A 21,060-nucleotide genomic window follows, 5' to 3' on the forward strand; every position below is an offset into this window, starting at 1 on the left:
TAGCAGCTTTTAAACTGTTGATATAGGCAGCTTTTTCTTCATGGCTCTTTGCAAAGCCTTTAAGAGAAAGCCCACAGAAACCCTGTATTTTGTGGTGCTAAACAGAATTATGTGTCTGCAAGAAGAAAATTGAGAACTTCATTGCTCTCAGCTCTTTAGCAACTGTGGGACAGACACTCACATTCACTGATGGGCTCCCAGCAGCTCCATCTGTTCCAGGAAGGTAGGAGTTGGTATGATTCACTTTGTGGTAGGAACAGTATTTAGATAAACACTTAAAGTAAATTATAGATTTTAAAATAAGGTAGTGCTGTCTTTGAGCTCTGGAATTCATTAGATTTGCTCTGATTGTTCCAGCCTTTACCAATAAATAACCCTAGCTCAGAGCTGGTTTAATTTGCACCCACAGTGAAGGTCTGGTGGAAGGCAGCACCAAAGTGGGATTCCAAGTGGTGGGAGGAAATCCAAGAAATCCTCCATCCCTACCAACTTCTGTTTATAGTGTGGAGAGACAAGTGGATCAAAAGGGGGTCAGGGAAGGTAGAGCAGAGCTGGCTGCTCTTCCCATGAGCTGCTGGAGTCTGTGATGCTGCATCAAGACCAACCCTGAGAGTGAATTACTGCCTGGGAGGATGTTTCCTGTTCCAGTCTGTGCTTTCATAGGTGTTGTGTTGCAGACACCATCTTTTTGAATTTCTGGTTGCTTCTGAAATTAGCCTGCTGAAAATGCTCTGCACCTGACAAGTATTTTTATGGAGAAAACCTTTGTGTGTGCAGGTACTGTGGTGGGAGTTGTCCTCTACACGGGAAGGGAGCTGCGCAGTGTGATGAATACTTCCAACCCAAGAAGTAAGGTATGGTGAAGAAACAGGTTTTTAATAAATAACAAGGGTCAGAAACTGATCATTTTTTTTAAAATAAGATCCTTCCAAATACTTTATGTACATACTATAGGGACAACCCCATAGGAATAATTAATATTTTCCAGCCTGTGATTTAACATAGTTACCATAACAGAACCTATTTCTCCTGATTTTTTTTTCATCCTATTATCCATATGTCCTGACACTTTTTTTCAAGATTGTCAAAACCATTGTTTTATATGTTTATAATGAGACAGTCCCTGTTAGAATAGAAAAGCTTCTTTTGCTGCATTCTTCCACTGAGGCACAGCTAAGACACGGTGCAGGGATGTTTACACAGCCTGCAGCTTTTGGCAGCCTGAGCCCTCTGCATCCTCTGCTGAGCTTCTGAGGGCTGGAAATCTCATTTAATAAGCTGGCAAGAGTATTGATTATAAATTTAAATATGTTTGTAGTGTTTTAAAGGAAGAGGAGCTGACTAGTGGGAGTGGCTCTTTGAATGGAATGGCAGCTCACTTCCTTTTGAACAGTGCACTGAGCTGACACCTTCATCTGTGTGCCTGAAGCCTCTCTCTCCTGCTGTTCTAGATTGGCCTCTTTGATTTGGAGGTGAACTGTCTCACCAAGATCCTGTTTGGGGCTCTGGTGGTGGTGTCCCTGGTCATGGTGGCCCTTCAGCACTTTGCAGGCCGTTGGTACCTGCAGATCATCAGGTTCCTGCTGCTGTTCTCAAACATCATTCCCATCAGGTGAGGGGACAGCTGGGCATGCTTCCCAGCATGGCACTGCCTGCTCGGGCACCTGAGCCCTTACCTGAGCCCTTACCTGAGCTCTTACCTGAGCCCTTACCTGAGCCCTTACCTGAGCTCTTACCTGAGCTCTTACCTGAGCTCTTACCTGAGCCCTTACCTGAGCTCTTACCTGAGCTCTTACCTGAGCCCTTACCTGAGCCCTTACCTGAGCTCTTACCTGAGCCCTTACCTGAGCTCTTACCTGAGCCCTTACCTGAGCTCTTACCTGAGCTCTTACCTGAGCCCTTACCTGAGCCCTTACCTGAGCCCTTACCTGAGCTCTTACCTGCTCCTCATTTCACAGCTGGGCAAGGCTCGAAGCACAAGTCAAGTTACTGTTCAAACATAAGAATTGCTTTCTTGTTTCTGCTGAATTTGTTCAATTTGTTAACCCATTCACTGGCTCAGGCTGTGGATTACGCATTTAAATTCCCTTCTCTCAGTGTTTGGAATACCTTGGTTACTGTGGTAAGAACAGAGCAAAAAATGGAAATGGAGGGTGTTTTACACAGAATGTAGGGGAATACGTTTAGAGGGCAATGAAACTTTGATATTAAATTGTACTATATTAGTAAGTAGATTAGTAACTTTGGGTTCAGGACTGGGATTCATTTCAGTTCCATTGCTAATCTGCTCTCTAGTATCCATCACTGTCCTTACTCTGTCCACCTTCCCCTCAGATCATATCTGTTCTTCTCATTCAATTTTGTCATCTGTCTTTGAATCACACTGTAATTACATTGGCCACCAGAGCACTGACTTTGAATAACTTCTCCTGAAACTCTCCTTTGGCACCTAAGGTTCACTGTGGAACTCGTTGTCCTTTCATGCACTGTGGCAGTTCACAAGGATTTTTTCCAAAGTTTACCTGGTGACAGGTTTTATTTCCCTTTTTCTCTTTCCTCCTGTGCAGTTTACGTGTGAATCTGGACATGGGGAAGATTGTGTACAGCTGGGTGATCCGCAGAGATTCCAAAATCCCTGGCACTGTGGTTCGGTCCAGCACCATCCCTGAGCAGCTGGGGAGGATTTCCTATTTGCTTACAGACAAAACAGGTATTGGTGCAGAAAATACAGCTTTGAGTCATGGCATGTTGTTTGGATTCTGTTGCGTTTTTGCCCAGGAAAAGAGGATAATGTGAGATTGCTCTGGACTGGAAGAAATGTGCATTTCCTGTCACTTTGACAATATGATTTAATCAGTTTTTGAAAAAAAAGTTCTGCTTTTTTTTGCTTCTGAATGTGCTGTAAGTAAGGTAGGACAAGAATATTATACTACTTGAAGGAATACTTAAAGCACACTATTACAACAAAGCCGAGGATAAAAATAAAATTAAAATCAACTTTTTAGAGCTGGTTTTCAAAGCCAGGTTAAGATAACTTACATATATAGGCAGAAGCTGTCTGCTGCTGCCCTTACACTTCTGAAGCTGAGCTTGAACTGAAGGCCTGAGCTGTAATGAAAAGCTTGGTCTGACATAAAATCCTGGTCCCACTGAAGCAGCTTCCAATTTTTTTGGTCCCAGTGGGACCAGAACCATGCCTGCAGCTCCTGCTGGCGTTGACTGTGAGGTGAATCTCATTGTTATTTATACACCCCCACTTCCCAGGGGAATGAGCCCTCGGGTCTGTTGATTCTGGGTTTCCTGCCAGCCTGTGGCTGGGAGTGGCACAGTGGTGGGTTCAGCTGCTGGCCCACATTCAGGTTTCTGTGCTCGAGGCACAGCAGGGACAAGAGGTGTGCTGGGCAGTGGGGGTGTTGTTCCCACTCCATGGTGCTGTTTTCCCAGGGACTCTCACCCAGAACGAGATGGTTTTCAAGAGGCTCCACCTGGGAACGGTGGCGTACGGCCTGGACTCCATGGACGAGGTGCAGAGCCACATATTCAGCATCTACACACAGGTACAATCAGCTGCGTCCCCTGACTCCCTGTCCCCAAAATTCCACCTCACTGGGCCGACGGTGAATTCATGTGGTAGGGATCTGCTTGTGAGCTGCTTTTGGGAAGGCGTGAAGGTCTCTGGATGCTTAATTCATAAATCATGTTGTGATTGCTCGTTATGTTCTGTGGGTTGTTTCACATCACGTGCAAGTGTGTGTGCCTGTGTCCTGTTGCTGAGGTCTGAGTCTAAAATTACTTTTATTTAGATATCCAGCTATCTCTTTTCTTTCTCCTTCCTGGCATTTCGTTCTTCTCTTGGTGTTGAGACCCTCAAGTGACAGAACCATATTTAAAAATAAAAAACCAACAAAAAAAAACCCCAAATCACAAACCCCCAGACTTCAGCTTTATTTGCCTTCACTTTACACTGAATCTCTAGAGGAAACGTGACTACTGATGGATTATTTGCCCAAGTCTCCAATATTTGTCAGGAACATTTGGGTGACTGGCTAGTCCAGTGTGTGAGCAGCGACTTCATGCACTTCAGCTGAGGGTTTGCTGTTGGATTTTGGCAGCAGTGCTAATGAGCAGTGATACTAAATTTGAAGATCTTATGGGACCTAATCACTAGTGCAGAAAATAACATGTGGAATTACCCTGGTAATGGATATATGTCTCATAAAACTTTCATAATTACCAAGTAAAATTCCTTATAATGAGAAGCATTTGCTGGCAGTGATTCATTTTGAACTGTAGATCTTATTCTTTGCTCTTATTTTTACCATGTTGTGGCCCTTTGACCTGGAAGTGAAACTTTTGTCCTCTTGACACTAAAGGTTAACAGAGCAGGAAACTGGATCACTGTGTGTCCCTTCTTCAACCGGGATAATTTAGTAATTGTGCAATTATCTGAAGACTCCCATTCTGATACTAAAAATAGTATTAAAAAATAAATGAATGTAATTAAGATTTTCTAGCTCCGTATGAGTCATCTGTTTTTTGTTTTCACCAATTATATCCTCTTGCACATGAAACCCAAGTGATTCTAAATTCCCCAAACCACTGGTCTTTTGTGGAGTAAAAAATTGGTTTCTCTGAGTCTCTTGAGGCTGGCGTGTCACCCCTTTTGGGTGGATTTGCAGCAAAGAGGCTTTTTCTTGGTGTAGCGTCCCAAAACTTCGATCTTTTGGGGGCCTTGAGGAGAATGCTCCAGGAGCTGGGCTGCGCTGGTTCCCAGCGAGCCTGAGGGAGGGTGTGGGAAGAGCGAGCCTGGTTTCTGGGGACGCGGGCCCGCGCAGCCGGAACTCGGCGGTCGTTTCTTCCCCCCAAGTTTGAGAGCGTGTTGCCTTGTCCCTCGTCCCCCAGCAGCCGCAGGACCCGCCGGCCGTGAAGGGGCTGTCCCTGGCCACCAAGGTGCGGCGCACCATGAGCAGCCGCGTGCACGAGGCCGTCAAGGCCATCGCGCTGTGCCACAACGTCACCCCCGTCTACGAGTCCAACGGCGTCACCGACCAGGCCGAGGCCGAGCGCCACTACGAGGACTCCTGCAGGGTGTACCAGGCCTCCAGCCCCGACGAGGTCAGTCCGGGGCCCTCGCGCCGTCCGTGCCGCCTGGCTGGCTGCGGCTACGCGGGGGAAGCGCTCGGGTTTAGCGACGGGGATGATATTTCAACGCGCGTGTTGCTCTGAGAAGCTGGGAATAGACTGTAAGTGCCCTCTCAGCTGTTCTGCCTCTCTGCCTGAAGCTCCTGACTGGTATCTGGCTCTTCTGTCAGCCTCTGCACCACAGAATTTTGTCCCTGTTTCTGCACCTTTTGTCCAGGGTATATTTTTCATTTCAACGCCAGGAATCCCTTTGACCACGTTTGGTCAATTATGAGCACTCTTATCTTATCTGGGGGAGGAGAGCTTGTGGAAGAGGGTTGGGATGCTCCCTCAGCTCAGCTCTGCGAGGTGTGTGACCTTCCAGACCAGGGAGAAGCTGTACATCACTGTAACCAGGGCACATCCCACGTGCAGGTGGGCAGAGCCAGTGCCCAGGTTAATGCTGGGGAGGGAGTGAAGTGCACAGGTGAATTGGAGAGCAAAGCTGGGCCCTGCCAGTTCTCTGCCAGCACCCAGTGCAGCCAGGGCTGTGCAGGTGGCACAGTGGGGAGAAGCTCTGGAGCTCTCCAGAGACTCACTGGAGACTTTCATTAGCATTTAGGAGATCAGGTTCAATGCAGCACTTACAGTTTAAGTGCTGTTTGCCACCCCTTGCAAAATCTGGGAAATGTAATTATAGAGTTGTTTCCTTCTGTGACAAACACAGGAGGAATAAAATGTGGTTTCATATATTGGTTATGCTTCTTGGATACACCTTCTGGTGCAACAAAAGTAACACATTTTGCTTTCTATTAATTTGTACAATTACGTTTGCTCTGTGCTGGAGAGACGCTGAAGTTTGAGTCTTCCCCTGAGAATCCCACTGACAGTGTGAGATCAGATCACCCTTTTGACTGCATTCAAAGGGTTCCTCCATGTATTGCCTCAAACAAACCAGCTTTGCCTCTGATAATAACCTTCCCACCTTTGCCATCAGAAGAGAAGCTGGCTTGCCTCATTGTTAGGGAAATGCTTTGCGTGGAATTAAATGCACTCGTTGGAAGCCCAGCTGAGTGAGGATTTTGGGGCTGTTGTGCTCCTGAAAGATTGGCACAGAGCTGGTTTGCACATTTACATACATTCAGAATATTCCCTATAGTGTTCTTCTCCCAAAGCAGACAATTCATTTGTTCCATACGTATTTTTATATATTCATTTTCTCCTGTGCGTTATCCACAGGCTGCATTTCTGCTGTGCCCCCTGCATGGCTGGGCTGCAGTGCAGTGCCAGCAGCACCTCCTCCCTGGGCAGGGTGTGGGTGTCCTGTCCCACACATGGGCAGGGCAGGGTTGCTCTCCCCTGGAAAGGCAGTGTACAGAAAGCAGCTGCCTTAGCACTGAAACGAGTTCTGAATGATTTCCAGATGGTCATTTTTGTCATCTGCATCTAAGTTCTTTTTTTTTTTTTTTTCTCCTAAAGCATTTATGGGCTATTTTTGCACAGATTTCTGTTTATTTACATATATACTGTGGTATATAGTGAAGTCAGTGATTTTTCTTTTACTTTTACTCTTTATACTGTTCTGTCTTTAAAATATTTACACAGCAATTTGTCTGAAATACCCAGGGGATATTGTTTATTTATTTTACTATAGCATGATAACTAATCCTTCCAAGATTATTGTTTAAATTATTTTTTCCTTTCTTGTGATATCTTAAGTAGAGAATTACAGCAGGTTCAGAAATCAGATATGCTTTGCTGCACTGAGGAAATCTTGTCTGTAGATCTTGGATATACAAATATTATTTAGCCGTGCTCTGTATGTCATCCTAGATGGTACAAAATGCAGGAGCTCCACAAGTGGAACCCTTGAAAAGGGAGTAATGCTGTTAAATAACATTCCCTGTAGGGGAATGGCTTTGGACTCCTGTTAAAGCCAGCCTTTGAAATCCTATATCAATAAAATATTGCCGTGGCAGGGAAGGTCAGTTTATGAAATGAGTACAAAAACTTGTATTCTCTTTACTTTAACAGCAAGGGTAATTTCTACCAGTTGGCATAGGATTCATTTCCTGTAACAGAAAGCAGGATTTCCTAAATTTGTTTCCTGTGCACGCTGCCATTTAGAAGTCTTGAAGTATCTTTATTCAGATATCAGTTACAGCCTTGGGGCTCTGCAAGCCAGTTGTCAGTTGTGGCCATACAGTAACTAACAGGGGAAATGAAATAGATATAATCTGATCAGAGATAAGAGGGCCTGGGATTCCTGGGCAAACAGTCTTTAACCCTGACAACGGCGGCAGCTGCCAGGACATGAAAGGGTGTGGGATCAATTGGTCTCTGCCTGCTGTCTGCCTGCCTAGGCAACCCAAAGGGGACCCTGCAGAGCAGCTCATGGCACAGGAGGATCAATTTGTCTCTTTAGAATGAAATTTATTAGTCGATATTCACTTCAGTGGTGGCTTGGGTAATTTAATTGTCGGGGAGAGCAAAGTTGGAGGGCACTGTGCTGTGCTGGGCTGCTGTGCTTTGAAATGCTCAGGTCTGCATCAGGCCTGGCCTGGTTGGAGCTGAAAAATGCTGGCAGGGACTTCACTGATTGCCCTCATCAGTGAGCATGGGCTCCCTTTAAGGTGTTCCAAGGATTTCAAGCCTGCTTTTAATTCTCCTTCCTCTAAGTTGTAAATACATCTTGAATATTTCTCATCTTTCTGCTGAGAGCACCTTGAGTTAGGTGTTTGCGGGGGGCAGAGCAAACCTGTTCTGTCTGACCTGGAGCTGGGATGTGCTGCCCATCCCAGCCCAGTGCCCAGACACTGCCAGCAGAGCTGTCAGTGCTTCTGGTGCCATGGGTGGTGCTGTCCCCTGGTGCCACCTCCGACGTGCTGCTCGTCCATTTGTCCCTCTGCACAAGGCTTTGCTTTCAGAGCTGTATGGGATTGCAGTGAGGCGCTGGCAGGGAAGGAGGGAGGAGGTGTCTGTGCAGAGGAGATCTTCCACAGGCCGAGCTGGAGCAGAGCTTTGTACCTCCAGGCATTTGGAGCTCACCAGCCCAGGCAGAAGAACAGCCAGGGCTGCGCACGCTGAACGTCACACAGCATCATGCTGGCAATAATTCCCAATCATTCTTTATTAACCAGAGTATTAGAAAGCCAAGCTCCATCTCTGCTCTGGGAGGCTGCTAGGAAGATTATCTGACTGCACACTTTAATGCACTGTGGACGGTTTGAAGAAATTTTTGAGAAAGATAAGCTTGAAAGAGCCTTTGATTTGTCGTAATCTTTGTGAGTAAGCCTGCACAAACTTGTTAATATTAAGCCAAATATTGATTCAAATTGACTTAAAGGTCTTTCAAGGCAAAGCCAACTCAATTACTTTTTTTTTTTTTTTTAATCTGACAATTTAAGACTACTTTGTGAAAGGAAAAGTTTGGTTTAGGTTCTCTTTTAAGCTTTTGGATGAAAAGGAGCCGAGTTCACAAAAGCTTCAGTTAGTCCCAATTGTATCAATTCATTAATAAAATCTTAACTCAGTGCAAGTATTTACAGGTTCTGATTTTATTTGTATCTCCTGTATGTAATTTTCCAAGATCAATTTCATTTTTAACTGAGGTATTTGTGGTCGCTTGAGGCAGTAGAGGCAGAACCTGAAAGGCAGAAGGGATAATTAACCTTCAAGTCGACAGCAACCATGTGCCCAGCACTCTTGTGCCTTTGAAAATGTCACTGTAAAACACTTCCAGGATTTCATGTCTGTTTAGGGAAAGTATCCCTTGATCCTTTCTGGGGGCCAGTGATAGATGGGCTCGTGTCAGCTGCTGCTCCATCTGTTACTGCCCAGACAGCTTCTGGAGTTAAATCTCAGCAAGCTCAGGCTGAGATGGATGTCAGCTGAGCTGGGCACTCTGGGGCATTCTCAGGGAAGCAAAATAAAGGCTTTGGTCTTCTGGCATGACTCTGGTTGCAATTGAGTGAAAGCTTGCAGAGAACTCAGTTTTGTAGGTCCTGAAATAGTAGAGGCTGCAATCAAAATGATGCCCACCTCAGTTCAGTTAAACCTTGAACAATCTGGGGTTTTTTGGGGGGTTGGTTGGGTTTTTTTGTTTGTTTGTTTTTGTGGGGTTTGTTTTTGTTTGTTTTTTAATATTTAGGGAGAAGGGTTCTCTGCTGAGAAGTGTCTGAGCCAGCCTTCAGCTGTCTTGCTGATCCCTGCAAAATTGTTGAAATTTGTTGATGAGCTGTTACTACTGAACACAGAGAGTGACACCGAGCTCATTTTGTTCGGGTTTTTTTAATATGAATTTTTAATGTGCTGCATTAGTGTCTCTGGCTTTGAAATTGTAAATCCAGGGTGAATGTGTCATTTTGAATTCTTAATTTCATAGACAGCAAGCTGGGAAATCGCTCTTTCCAAAAGTAAGTGTTTGTAATGGGGTTTCCCTGATGTGCCCACGGAGGTTTGGGCACCCTAGGGCTGGGTGGAGGATTCCAGTGCCTGCCCCTTGCTGAGGGTTGTCCTTTGGGCTGAAATCATGGAATCAATTAGATTGGAAAAGCCCTCCCAGCACATCGAGTCCCAGCTGTGCCCAGTGCCCACCTTGTCCCCAGCCCAGAGCTCTGAGTGCCACCTCCAGGAATTCCTGGGACACCTCCAGGGATGGGCACTCCAAACCTCCCTGGGCAGCCCCTGCCAAAGCCTGAGCACCCTTTCCATGGGGAAATTCCTGGTGTCCAGTGGAACGTGGCAGTCGAAGGCGGGGAGGTGACCATGGACACGTTGGCAGTGCCACAGCAGCATCAGACATGGGCTGGGCTGCCCAAACCCTGGCAGGAAGGGTCTGAATGGGGAACAAGCTGCTGGGAAAGCCATGGAGGGGCGCCTGTGTTTGTCCGTGGATCTGTTTGATAGCGCTGTTAATGACTGGTGAATTAATGACTGGTGAATTAATGACTGATGAATTCTCTGCAGCCACCTGCTATCCCTCCCCTCGGGAGGTGTGGCAGGAGCCCTCACCGTGCCCTTCTCCTCTCAGGTGGCCCTGGTGCAGTGGACAGAGAGCGTGGGCCTGACTCTGGTGGGCAGAGACCAGTCCTCAGTGCAGCTGAGGAGCCCAGGGGGGCACATCCTCAACTTCACCATCCTGCAGATCTTCCCCTTCACCTACGAGAGCAAGCGCATGGGCATCATCGTGCGGGTAAGGGCTGCCAGTCCCGGGCTGCCCGGGGACAGCCACACCTGGGGGGCACCTGGGCTGGCCTCCTGCTCAGAGGTGTCACCAGAGCACAGCAGGGCAGCCAGCCGGGGCTGTATCAGCAGTGAAGGCAATCCTCCCTCCTCTCGTCCCAGCACGAGGTGCAGCACTCTGGAATATGAAGCCGTGGCCAAGAGCAGGGGTGGCAGGGGAAGGGAGCTGAGAGGCTGAGCTGGTACAAAGTAATCACTGTGCTAAATCTGGGAGTTCAGAGAGCCAGGGGGTGCACTGAACATACACTGAGTGTTCCCACAAATACCTTGTGCTGCAGGGGATGCCTGCAACAAGTGCAGTGTGTATCCAGTTCAGTGCAGCCAGTGTAAATTCTTCAAATTAATTACTTCTAGAATGAAAATTATGTGGAGACTCCGGGCAATCTTTGCCTGACCTAGAATAAAAATATTGTCAATAGAAGAGAGAGGACTAAAGAACCTCCCTCCCCATTGCTTTTATTGCAAGTGCAAGCTTTTGATGAAATGCTATTTTATCAAAGATAAAAGAGGTGGACAAACCATCAAAGCCAGGGTGAGTTTCATTAAATTGTGGTTTTATGCTCAACAGAAGTGAATGCCCTGAAATTTTCTTATCATGAGTATAAGAGTGCTCCTTTTTCTTTTCCCTTCTTCAATTTGAAGTTTATTCCTTTTCAATTACCTATTATTTATCTTCTTCCCCACTAGAAATAAAAAGGTTTCTAGTTTGTATTTCTCTGTTTAGACTTCGCCGTTTGTATTTCAGGCAAAACCAGCAAAACTCCCACTTGTGGTCAGTGGGAGCAACATCAGGCCTAGATCCTGACTGTAAATACCTTTAAAGAAGCATTGGTCCCTCTCTGTGAATTGTCTTTATTTTGTAGCCACTCAGCTGCTCCAAGCCACTAAAATCAGCTCCGTGTGTGCCCTGTGCAGAATTGGGGTTGTGTAGCAGACCCTGACTGCCAGGGTATTACCTTGCCACATTTCTGTATACTCCAAAATTGTATCTTCAAACAGGTTTTTAATTTCCATTTAAAAACCAAAACAAAACATTTATAAATAGGTAGTTATCAAGCAAAATTTGCTTCAGTTAAATATTTATGTGTGTATGTGTAGGCACTCCATTTGGTTTGGTCCACAGCTCGAAGGGTGGTCACCTTTTCAGTGCATCTCCTAAACCCTGCTGCTTGTTTAGAAAAGAGAAATGGGGAGGGAGAGCAGCACGAAGCATCCAGAAGAAAATACACCCGGGGAGGGAGATGAAGCTGCACCCAGCACTGCAGTGAGCAGAACCCAAAGGGAAACATTCCTGCTCACCTGCGCAGGTACTGCCTGTCCTTACAAACTGCAATTTTCGGGCTCTTGAGAGCCCTGTGAGAATTCTGCCAGGCTTCCTGCCCAGCCTGGAGCCAGAGTGTGGGCAGAGTTCCTGTGTCCAGCCCGGCAGTGCTGTCCCTGCAGGCACCACGCACATCCTGTCTGCTCTGCCCCTAGCAAAAGATCTCCTTCAACACAACTTCTAGTAAATAAAGCAATAGTTAATAGTGGAAACAAGTGGCAGATGTTGCCTGCTTTGGGATATTTTTACAATATCTGAGTGTTTCCTTGCACTCAACTGTCATTTCTGTACCTGATTATTTCAGTTCTAAGAAACCCTGTTCTACCCAAGCAGCCTCCTCACCATAGTGTGCACTGACTTATCTTCCTCTTTGAAGAAGGCCTGTTTGTTTGACCACAATATTTTCCATTCTTCGTTTTCTTTGGTTTTTTTCCCCTTACCCATGTGGAATGATCTTTGTTGTAGAGCAGAGATAGTGCTATTGTCATATCTGGAATTGAAAGGAGCCTTTGAACCGTGGCCAGAGGCAGACCATGGTGGAAAAAGATGCTTCCCCAAAACAATGTAACTGGCAAATCTGTGTGCAGATTTATAGAGTGATGTTGCCATGATCTGAGAACGCACTAACCTCCTCCTGAACTCGGGCAGAGGAAATGACTAATGCAAGGAGATAGCTGATACAGTATTTATATTGGACAAAAAATCTAAACTATCTTGAGCCAGCTCTGCAGCACGGGAAGTGCAGTCTTTATTCAGTTTCCTACAGAGATGTTGTTAGACACTCTTTAGTCAAATAATTTCATAGATAAACCTTTACCTTTGGCTACTGGCAGAAGTGGTGTGTTTTATTTAAGCAGATTCTGGTAGTTTTGGAAGAGTGACACCCGTTTTCCTCTGGGGATGTGGGATGTGTATCACTCTGTGAGGGCTGGATGTTCCAGGAATTGAAAACTGTACTTGGGCTCAATTATGAGCATCTTCCTTGTGAATATCTCTGTGAGCTTGGCCAAGCAAAGGAGCTTCATTATCCTTGGCTACTTCTTCATTTCCTCAGCAAAGACATTTTATTTCTTTGCAGTTTTAGTGTCCACATCAGCTGCTACATTTTGCCAATTTTTTTTTTTCTTTTCTGTGCATTTAAACTCTGTTTTGCCAGTGCCACAGGACCTGGGGCTTTTAACCTATTCATGTGTGAGAACCTCCACCACTAAATTCTGTCATGGTGGAACAGACTCACCCAAATATTAGGTGAGAGAATGAAGAAGTATCCACTTAGCTTTTCTTTTATTTCTCTTATTCCTAAAGTACTTTGGTCCCTTCATTCACAGCTGTTTATTTCAGACCTTCCTGGGCTTTTTGGTTTTGCATTTTAGGTTTGTTTTCCTCCTATCCCTGGTGGCTGTCTAGGTTCACAAAGCAGTTTGTTCCTTACTCATAGTTTCATCTCCTTTGAGGAAATTGCCAGGGTTTCCATTAGCTTGTAATACTCAGAGCTGTGGCCTCCTTACGTATCTGCCTGCTTAGAAGGGACTTTTTAATTTGTGGTAATGTAAATACGCTTTGCTTGCAGCCTATAAACTCCTTGTATCAGATAAGGCAGGCAGCAATCTAAGCTTTCTGTGGCAAGCATGAGCTCTAATTATGCTTATTCCATATGGTGTAACAGAGCAGGTAAATCAGAGTGATTTTTTACTCTGCTTTGTGCATCTGTTCTGTTGTTTCAGGTGAGCAGGGAGTCAGGTTTCAAGGTGAGGGCTCCAGGTTATTCTGGAGGCAGAGGCAGTCAGGGCTGGGGGGGCTCTGTCTGTGTGGAGATGCTCATTAAAAAGCTGATCCCCCTTGTCTAAAGCATGAATTCCTGCTGTGAGGAGCTGAGTTGCAATTGAGTAGGCACCTCCTTCTGGCCCCAGACAAGAAGCTGAGCTGGTGGCCCTTCACCTGCCCCAGAGCAGACAACTCTGTGCCTGCTGTGCTGAGAATTCATCACTCGCTCTGCGAGGCCCGCCCAGATCTGTGAATGCTGGCCCAGCTGAGGCTGCTGCGTTGTGTCTGCAGGATGAATCCACAGGAGAGATCACGTTCTACATGAAGGGGGCAGACGTGGTGATGGCTGGCATCGTGCAGTACAACGACTGGCTGGAGGAGGAGGTACGAGGGGGCCGCCGTGTCCCTGCCGCTGTGTCCCGATCCCTGTGCCTGGGCCGCCGTGTCCCTGCCGTTGTGTCCGAGCCACTGTGCCACTGCTGCTGTGCCTGGGGCCACTGTGTCCCTGTGGCCGTGTCCCTGTGGCCGTGTCCCTGCTGCTGTGCCTGGGACGCTGTGCAGACTTTGCAGCAGTGTGCCCGGAGCCACTGTGCCCCTGCCACCGTGCCCGGGCCGCTGTGTCCCGATCCCTGTGCCCCTGCTGCTGTGCCCGGGCTGCTGTGTCCCTGTGGCCGTGTCCCCGTGGCCGTGTCCCCGTGGCTGTGTCCCTGTGGCCGTGTCCCTGCTGCTGTGCCTGGGACGCTGTGCAGACTTTGCAGCAGTGTGCCCTTGCCGCTGTGTCCGGGGCCGCTGTGTCCCTGTGGCCATGTCCCTGTGGCTGTGCCTGGGCCGCTGTGTCCCGATCCCTGTGCCCCGGGCCGCTGTGTCCGGGGCCACTGTGTCCCTGCCACCGTGCCCAGGCTGCTGTGTCCCTGTGGCTGTGCCCCGGGCCGCTGTGCCCTTGCTGCTGTGTCCGGGGCCGCTGTGTCCCTGCCGCTGTGTCCGGGGCCACCGTGTTCTCGTGGCCGTGTCCCCATGGCCGTGTCCCCATGGCCGTGTCCCCGTGGCCGTGTCCCTCTGGCCGTGTCCCCGTGGCCGTGTCCCTGCTGCTGTGCCTGGGACACTGTGCAGATTTTGCAGCAGTGTGTCCGGGGTCCCTGTGTCCCTGCCACTGTGTCCCTGCGGCTGTGTCCGGGCCGCTGTGTCCCTGCTGCTCTGCAGACCACTGCAGCAGGCGTGAAATACCCAAATAAATGCTGAAAAGTCTGCAAGCCAGAAGGTCAGTGATCCTGGCAATTCCTTGGATTAGTCCTCCTCAGCCAAATCCATCCACAGGAGCGAGGGCGTCAGTGGCAAATTCAGCAAATTTAATGTGGAATAAGTCCTGCGAATAAAATGGGTTTTGATCAAAACTGATTGATGCTCACCAGATTGGTGCTGGGCTTGATTCTGTGTTTGGATCTGTTCTAGCATGAAGGGTCTGATTTCAAAACTGCCTTTGGCAGCTCTGTACTGGGGTATGTTGGTCAGGGCAGCAGTAATGGTGGCACAGAGTTCATGGAATCCCAGAATGGGTTGGAATCTCATCCCATTGCACCCCTGCCATGGGCAGGGACACCTTCCACTATCCCAGATTGCTCCAAGCCCTGTCCAGCCCGGCCTGGGACACTGCCAGGGATCCAGGGGCATCCTCAAAAGTAGCTTCACTTACTGATTCTCTGGTGTTCAGAGAAATAATAATATCTTGGTCTTATTTTAAAGAGTTGCCAAAGATGTGAAGTCTACAAATCACAGGCTTGTGCCTTTTACTTAGAGACAGAGAAAATCTAATCAGTGGGGTTGTTTTTGCCACCCTGGTGTAGCAGAGAGGACATTTTTCTTCCTGATCACTGAGCTAGGTCACAAACTACTGCAGATCCCTCTTTCCTCTCGAGTTTATCATGCACTTTATCAGATATTGTAGACTCACTGGGGTTGCTCAAACGGGATGGTTATTTTCTTAACCTGCTATCTTACACTGCCATCTCCACACTGCTGTGCATAAATCATTTCAGTGGAGTTTATGGTTTACAATGTGATCCTTCTTTGCAGTGTGGTAACATGGCTCGGGAAGGCCTGAGGGTTCTTGTCGTGGCCAAGAAGTCCCTGACAGAAGAGCAGTATCAAGACTTTGAAGTAAGTTTTTATTTGTTTTTTTTTTTTTCCTTTGTTATTAAACAAGCAATCATTGAAGTGATTCTCACAAAACTCTTGTGATAATGCTGCCTCTCACCTCCCAGCTCTCTGCTAGAATTGTTTTTCTGAAATGTCTTGATATTCTTTTAATCAAAGTTGCTTTTCAGGTGATAGGTATGAAGTGTTTATCCCAGGGAAGACCCTCCCAAGCAGTTCCTGAATCCTGAATAACCAGAATAGAAACCAGGCAGCTCCCTGGCAGCACAGGCTCCACATGTGGGGTTTGGGTCTCTGCCCAGGGCACTGCCTGGCTCCTCCAGGCAGGCAGAATGGGAAGGGGAACTGTTCAGTTAATGCAGGGATGTGGTGCAACTGCTTAGGGTTCTGTGGTGCCACTGTTTCTAGAAGTGTTGCCTGTGGTGGGAGGGAGCTGCTTGCAGGCCCTGCAGGTGCCACTCCAGCAGCTGCTGTGCCTTTGCGTGGCTGTGCTGCCCACCTGGAGCTGCCCAGGGACAAAACAGCAACAGCTCCCCGAAGCATTTCCCACCTCGAGCTCAGCAGCCCTTACAGGCTCCACCTCTGAATCCTGGAATCAGAACTGCATGGGTTGGAAGGCGCCTTAAAGATGATGTAGTTCCAAGCTGTGCATGGGGACACCTTTCCCTAGAGCAGGTGGAAGGCCACAGAGGGAGGGTCACTGCTTCCCCCTGGAGCTGGCCAGGCCAGCCCTGTGTCCCCAGAGCCAGGCTGGCTGTGCTGTGTGTCCCCAAAGCCAGGCTGGCTGTGCTGTGTGTCCCCAAAGCCAGGTGGCTGTGCTGTGTGTCCTGGCTGGCTGTGCTGTGTCCCCATAGCCAGGCTGGCTGTGCTGTGTCCCCAAAGCCAGGCTGGCTGTGCTGTGTCCCCAAAGCCAGGCTGGCTGTGCTGTGTGTCCCCAAAGCCAGGCTGGCTGTGCTGTGTGTCCTGGCTGGCTGTGCTGTGTCCCCAAAGCCAGGCTGGCTGTGCTGTGTCCCCAAGGCCAGGCTGGCTGTGCTGTGTCCCCAAAGCCAGGCTGGCTGTGCTGTGTCCCCAAAGCCAGGCTGGCTGTGCTGTGTGTCCCCAAAGCCAGTCTGGCTGTGCTGTGTGTCCTGGCTGGCTGTGCTGTGTCCCCAAAGCCAGGCTGGCTGTGCTGTGTCCCCAAAGCCAGTCTGGCTGTGCTGTGTGTCCCCAAAGCCAGGCTGGCTGTGCTGTGTGTCCCCAAAGCCAGTCTGGCTGTGTTGTGTGTCCCCAAAGCCAGTCTGGCTGTGCTGTGTGTCCTGGCTGGCTGTGCTGTGTCCCCAAAGCCAGGCTGGCTGTGCTGTGTCCCCAAAGCCAGTCTGGCTGTGCTGTGTGTCCCCAAAGCCAGTCTGGCTGTGCTGTGTGTCCCCAAAGCCAGGCTGGCTGTGCTGTGTGTCCCCAAAGCCAGGCTGGCTGTGCTGTGTGTCCCCAAAGCCAGGCTGGCTGTGCTGTGTGTCCCCAAAGCCAGGCTGGCTGTGCTGTGTGTCCCCAAAGCCAGGTGGCTGTGCTGTGTGTCCCCAAAGCCAGGCTGGCTGTGCTGTGTGTCCCCAGGCACGCTACGTCCAGGCCAAGCTGAGCGTGCACGACCGCTCCCTCAAAGTGGCCACGGTCATCGAGAGCCTGGAGATGGAGATGGAGCTGCTGTGTCTCACGGGGGTGGAGGATCAGCTGCAGACGGACGTCAGGCCCACGCTGGAGACGCTGAGGAACGCTGGCATCAAGGTCTGCCTAACCCAGGGTTGCTCCAGCAGGAGCACTGAGGCCCTCTGGAGTGCGTGGCACTGTCCCTCGGGCTGGAAATTCAAAGTTGGGGGCTTTGTGGGGGTTTTAAACATCACTTTGGGAACAGAATGTGCTGCAGGTAGTGAGTCTTACCACGAGCGTGTCACCTCTTGTGCTTTTCATCCCCTCACGTGCTCTGGCTCCTCTGGCAGAGACAGGAGTGGTGTGGGCACGAGGAGGGGTCCAGCAGGAAACTTTGGGGCAGTTTTTCTTTCAGGGAGTTGCACAAGGCAGGTTTGGCTGTGTTTGCTTTGTGGTGCATGACCCCCCGTGCTGGGCTTGGAGCTGTGGATATCCACGTTTTCAGTAGCCACTAGAGGGGAGTCTGAGCCAAGAGAATCAGGGACTGGATTTTTTTTTTTCCAGCTTTCTGGGCATCTGTGACTCCACACCTACAGCCTGAGCTGTGCTCAGCAGTGAGGGAGCTGCTGTGGTGCCTGTGTAGGTTCTCTCTCTGAAAACTTTGTCAGCCTTGCAAAAGGGGGGGAAAATGTATTAAACATTCAGATTTGGGTAAGAAAAGTAGGTGAGAGGTCCTGGTTGTGGTTTCTCTGCTTCAGGTTGCAAAGTGAACAAAAATCTGAAGCCGTGCTGTGAATGCAAAGCAGGGCTGTGTGTTTGGGGCTGAGGTAGGAAAGGCAATTCAATACTTGGGATGAGCTTCCAAAAGTGCTTTTTGTTTGGGGCCACCCCTGTAAGCAGAGACTTCAGCAGGGAAGCGAGACCAGGGGAATCAGAGTTCCTCAGTGGTGTTGTAGCCCTGGCCCAGCACTCCCAAGGCTTTTCCTGCCTCTCTTTCTCCTCAGCTTGGCTGGAGCTGGAGTGGAGGTGTGGGATGTGCTGAGCACTCCTTGCACTGCAGTGTTCATCAGGGCACTGCGTGTGAGCAGTGAATCCAGAGTGGAGGGGGTCTTGCAGTTCATGACAGGGACCGTCTTGTTAGGATCAAATCTCTTTCCAATTATTTAACAAATGAATGAGTCTTTGTGTGGGTTTTTTTTTTTTTTTTTTGTTGATGTTTTGGGATTTTCTTAACGTTTTTGTATTTTTCATTAAATATTCTTGGGCAGTGTCTTGAAAGAATAAAAACACCAGTGGAAAAAAACACCCTCACTGTGATATATTTACACTGGAGAAGGAATTCCCAGCCATTGCTGCTGACATTGCTTTCTAACTCCTTCCCCTCAGCAGCACAAAATAAAAGGAGCAGTGTAGATTTAAAAAAAAAAAAAAAAAACTTAAAAAAAAAAAGCCCTCAACCAAGTTAGTGTGTTCCAGACGTACACATCAGCACTGAGCTAACCCCAGTTGCATCATCCACATTTCAGGCTGGGCCAGGAGGGATCTTTCTGCAGCAGGGCCCGGTTGAGAAATGGCCGGGGAGGGACACATTAACACACAAATACACATTTTTGGTTTTTTTTAGCTTGCATTTCGTGGGTTTATCAGCAGAATCTTGAAATATTGCAGGTGGGAAAAATGTTGCACAGAGTTTGTAACTTCCTTTGTGTCTCAGCCTCTTTAAGAGCTTTGCTTTCTTTCACGTGTGAGGATTTTCTTGCGTTTTTCAAAAATAGGGCTTTTTTAGAAGAATAATTTGTACACGTATTTTACCAGTCCTTTTGTAAGCCTGAAGAGGCAGGTGGTACTTGCAGAGGTCCTGCAGACGTGGCTGTTAAGCTTTACTGAGCACATGAAATGTTTGGATTTTAGGTGTGGATGCTGACAGGGGATAAGCTGGAGACAGCCACGTGTACAGCCAAGAACGCTCATCTGGTGACACGGACACAGGACATCCATATATTCAGACTAGTGAGTGACACCCACAGCCCCTGTCTCGAGGGGCCCAGACTCTGGGACAGGAGGGCTGTGAGATCACAACTGTTTTCCATCCAGCAGGGTATTTTTATTCTTTGGACCCATCTTTCTGCCCCGAGTTTCTGTTTCTGTGACTGCACGCCCTAACCCAGTGTGCTGCCTGTCCTGGCTGTGTCCCCTTTGTTCCCTCTGGGATTCTTTGCTGGTTTCTCACGCCAGTGAAGCACACCTTGCTCAGTTCCATCCTCCCCCAGGTGACAAACCGAGGAGAAGCCCACCTGGAGCTGAACGCCTTCCGCCGCAAGCACGACTGTGCCCTGGTCATCTCGGGGGACTCGCTGGAGGTACTGATGCCTTAGGTGTTAGCTTTTATGTTTTCCAGATTCTGCACTGCATTGGTGTGTCACTCTGAACTCCATATGAAGTGTCAGCCAGCTCTCCTCACAGCTCAGGCACACAGAACAATCCTTTTCCAGCCCCACAACCAAGGACACCCTTGCAGCTTCAGGCCCAAAAAGTGCAAACAGCAGGGAATGGAGGAGAGCAGCCTGGGAGGGTGGGACTGCACAACCTGGAGCTGGAATTGGGCAATGAACCCCAATATGGAAATGGACCAAAACTTATAAAAGTGTCAAAACTCGTGACACGCTGTCCGTCTTGGGTCCATCTTGGGCAGAGCCATGGCCAGGCTCTTGTACTGCCCAAGATGTATCCTTTGAAGGCCTTTTAATAAATCCCTACTTTATTAAAGTATTAATTTAGTTTATTCATAGTCTAGTTTATTAAATCTCTGCTGTCTAGCCTCTGTTCTAGGGAGCCTCTCAAGGCATCAGTAGGAGCAGCCCGGGCTGGAGAAAGCCTGGTGCCCACCGAGCAGGTGTGAGCCAGGTGTGTGCTGTGTGTAAACCAGGTGTGCCTGAAGTACTACGAGTACGAGTTCATGGAGCTGGCGTGCCAGTGCCCCGCTGTCGTGTGCTGCCGCTGCGCCCCCACGCAGAAAGCCCAGATCGTGCGGCTGCTGCAGGAGAGGACGGGCAAGCTCACCTGTGCCGTGGGTGAGTGACAGCCACCAGCGGGGGCCACGGAGAATGGCAGCTGCCAGTTCTTCCCTTTGAGCGAGCAGTCTCACGCTGTAGCAGCCACAGGCCCTGCGAGGCCTCCCTGGCTGTCACTTGTCTAAGATAAGAAATGCCAAGCCATGATGACTGGACCAAAGCAATCCCTCTTCTGCCCTCGGACCCTCGTTATCTCTCTGTAAGACCATGGGTCATATTCGCCCTGACCCTGGCTGCTGGACATTTCCAACACCCCTGTATTCTATAAAAACCCCCATTTCTGCCCAGTTTGGCAGAAGAGCTGTCACTGGAACCCTTCACAGCAGCTGCCAATAAAGACACCTCTGTGGAACCTCACACAGCCTTCTCCTCTCTCTCCCTGCGTCTGCCCGGGGCACCTTAGCAAGCAAAGAGCTGAAATCACTGAAGAGCTGAATTCACCAAATGCTGATCTCACTTAAGAGCTGAGCTGCTTGCTAAGATTGCCCGAGGGAGCTGGACAGGTTGTGCTTATCAGCCCAGTGCTGATAGTCCAGGACAGCTACAGCAGCCAGGGTTGGACAGACCCCTGGAACCCAGGGGTAATACCACACCTGCTGGAAATGGTCATGTAGGGAGCGGTGGTTTTGTGGGGCGATAGAGAAAATGATGGAAATTTTGCACGTGGAAATTCAGTGCCAAACTCCTCATCACCCTTTCGGGTGGCATCTTTGCAAAGCAGAGCTTGAACCTCATCTGTTCCAGATTAACCACCACTGTTAATCTGAG

General features: G+C 48.8%; 1 protein-coding gene across 2 annotated transcripts in view; it reads left to right on the plus strand.

Moving 5' to 3' along the window:
• The window catches only part of ATP9A (ATPase phospholipid transporting 9A (putative)), a 50,184-nt gene that overhangs the window by 18,363 nt on the left and 10,761 nt on the right, over positions 1 to 21,060 (plus strand). Inside the window, exons 10-21 of one of the 2 annotated variants that reach the window (XM_053993023.1) lie at positions 778 to 854; positions 1,452 to 1,612; positions 2,568 to 2,710; positions 3,445 to 3,557; positions 4,903 to 5,115; positions 10,154 to 10,315; positions 13,742 to 13,834; positions 15,521 to 15,604; positions 17,189 to 17,359; positions 19,133 to 19,231; positions 19,492 to 19,581; positions 20,148 to 20,292. In XM_053993023.1, coding sequence (XP_053848998.1) covers positions 778 to 854; positions 1,452 to 1,612; positions 2,568 to 2,710; positions 3,445 to 3,557; positions 4,903 to 5,115; positions 10,154 to 10,315; positions 13,742 to 13,834; positions 15,521 to 15,604; positions 17,189 to 17,359; positions 19,133 to 19,231; positions 19,492 to 19,581; positions 20,148 to 20,292 — 1,551 coding nt within the window. The remainder of the gene's footprint in view (positions 1 to 777; positions 855 to 1,451; positions 1,613 to 2,567; positions 2,711 to 3,444; positions 3,558 to 4,902; positions 5,116 to 10,153; positions 10,316 to 13,741; positions 13,835 to 15,520; positions 15,605 to 17,188; positions 17,360 to 19,132; positions 19,232 to 19,491; positions 19,582 to 20,147; positions 20,293 to 21,060) is intronic. The other variant, XM_053993024.1, reaches the window with a different exon arrangement.

The sequence above is a fragment of the Vidua macroura genome, chromosome 17 (assembly GCF_024509145.1).
Source record: "Vidua macroura isolate BioBank_ID:100142 chromosome 17, ASM2450914v1, whole genome shotgun sequence".
Classification (NCBI taxonomy): domain Eukaryota; kingdom Metazoa; phylum Chordata; class Aves; order Passeriformes; family Viduidae; genus Vidua; species Vidua macroura.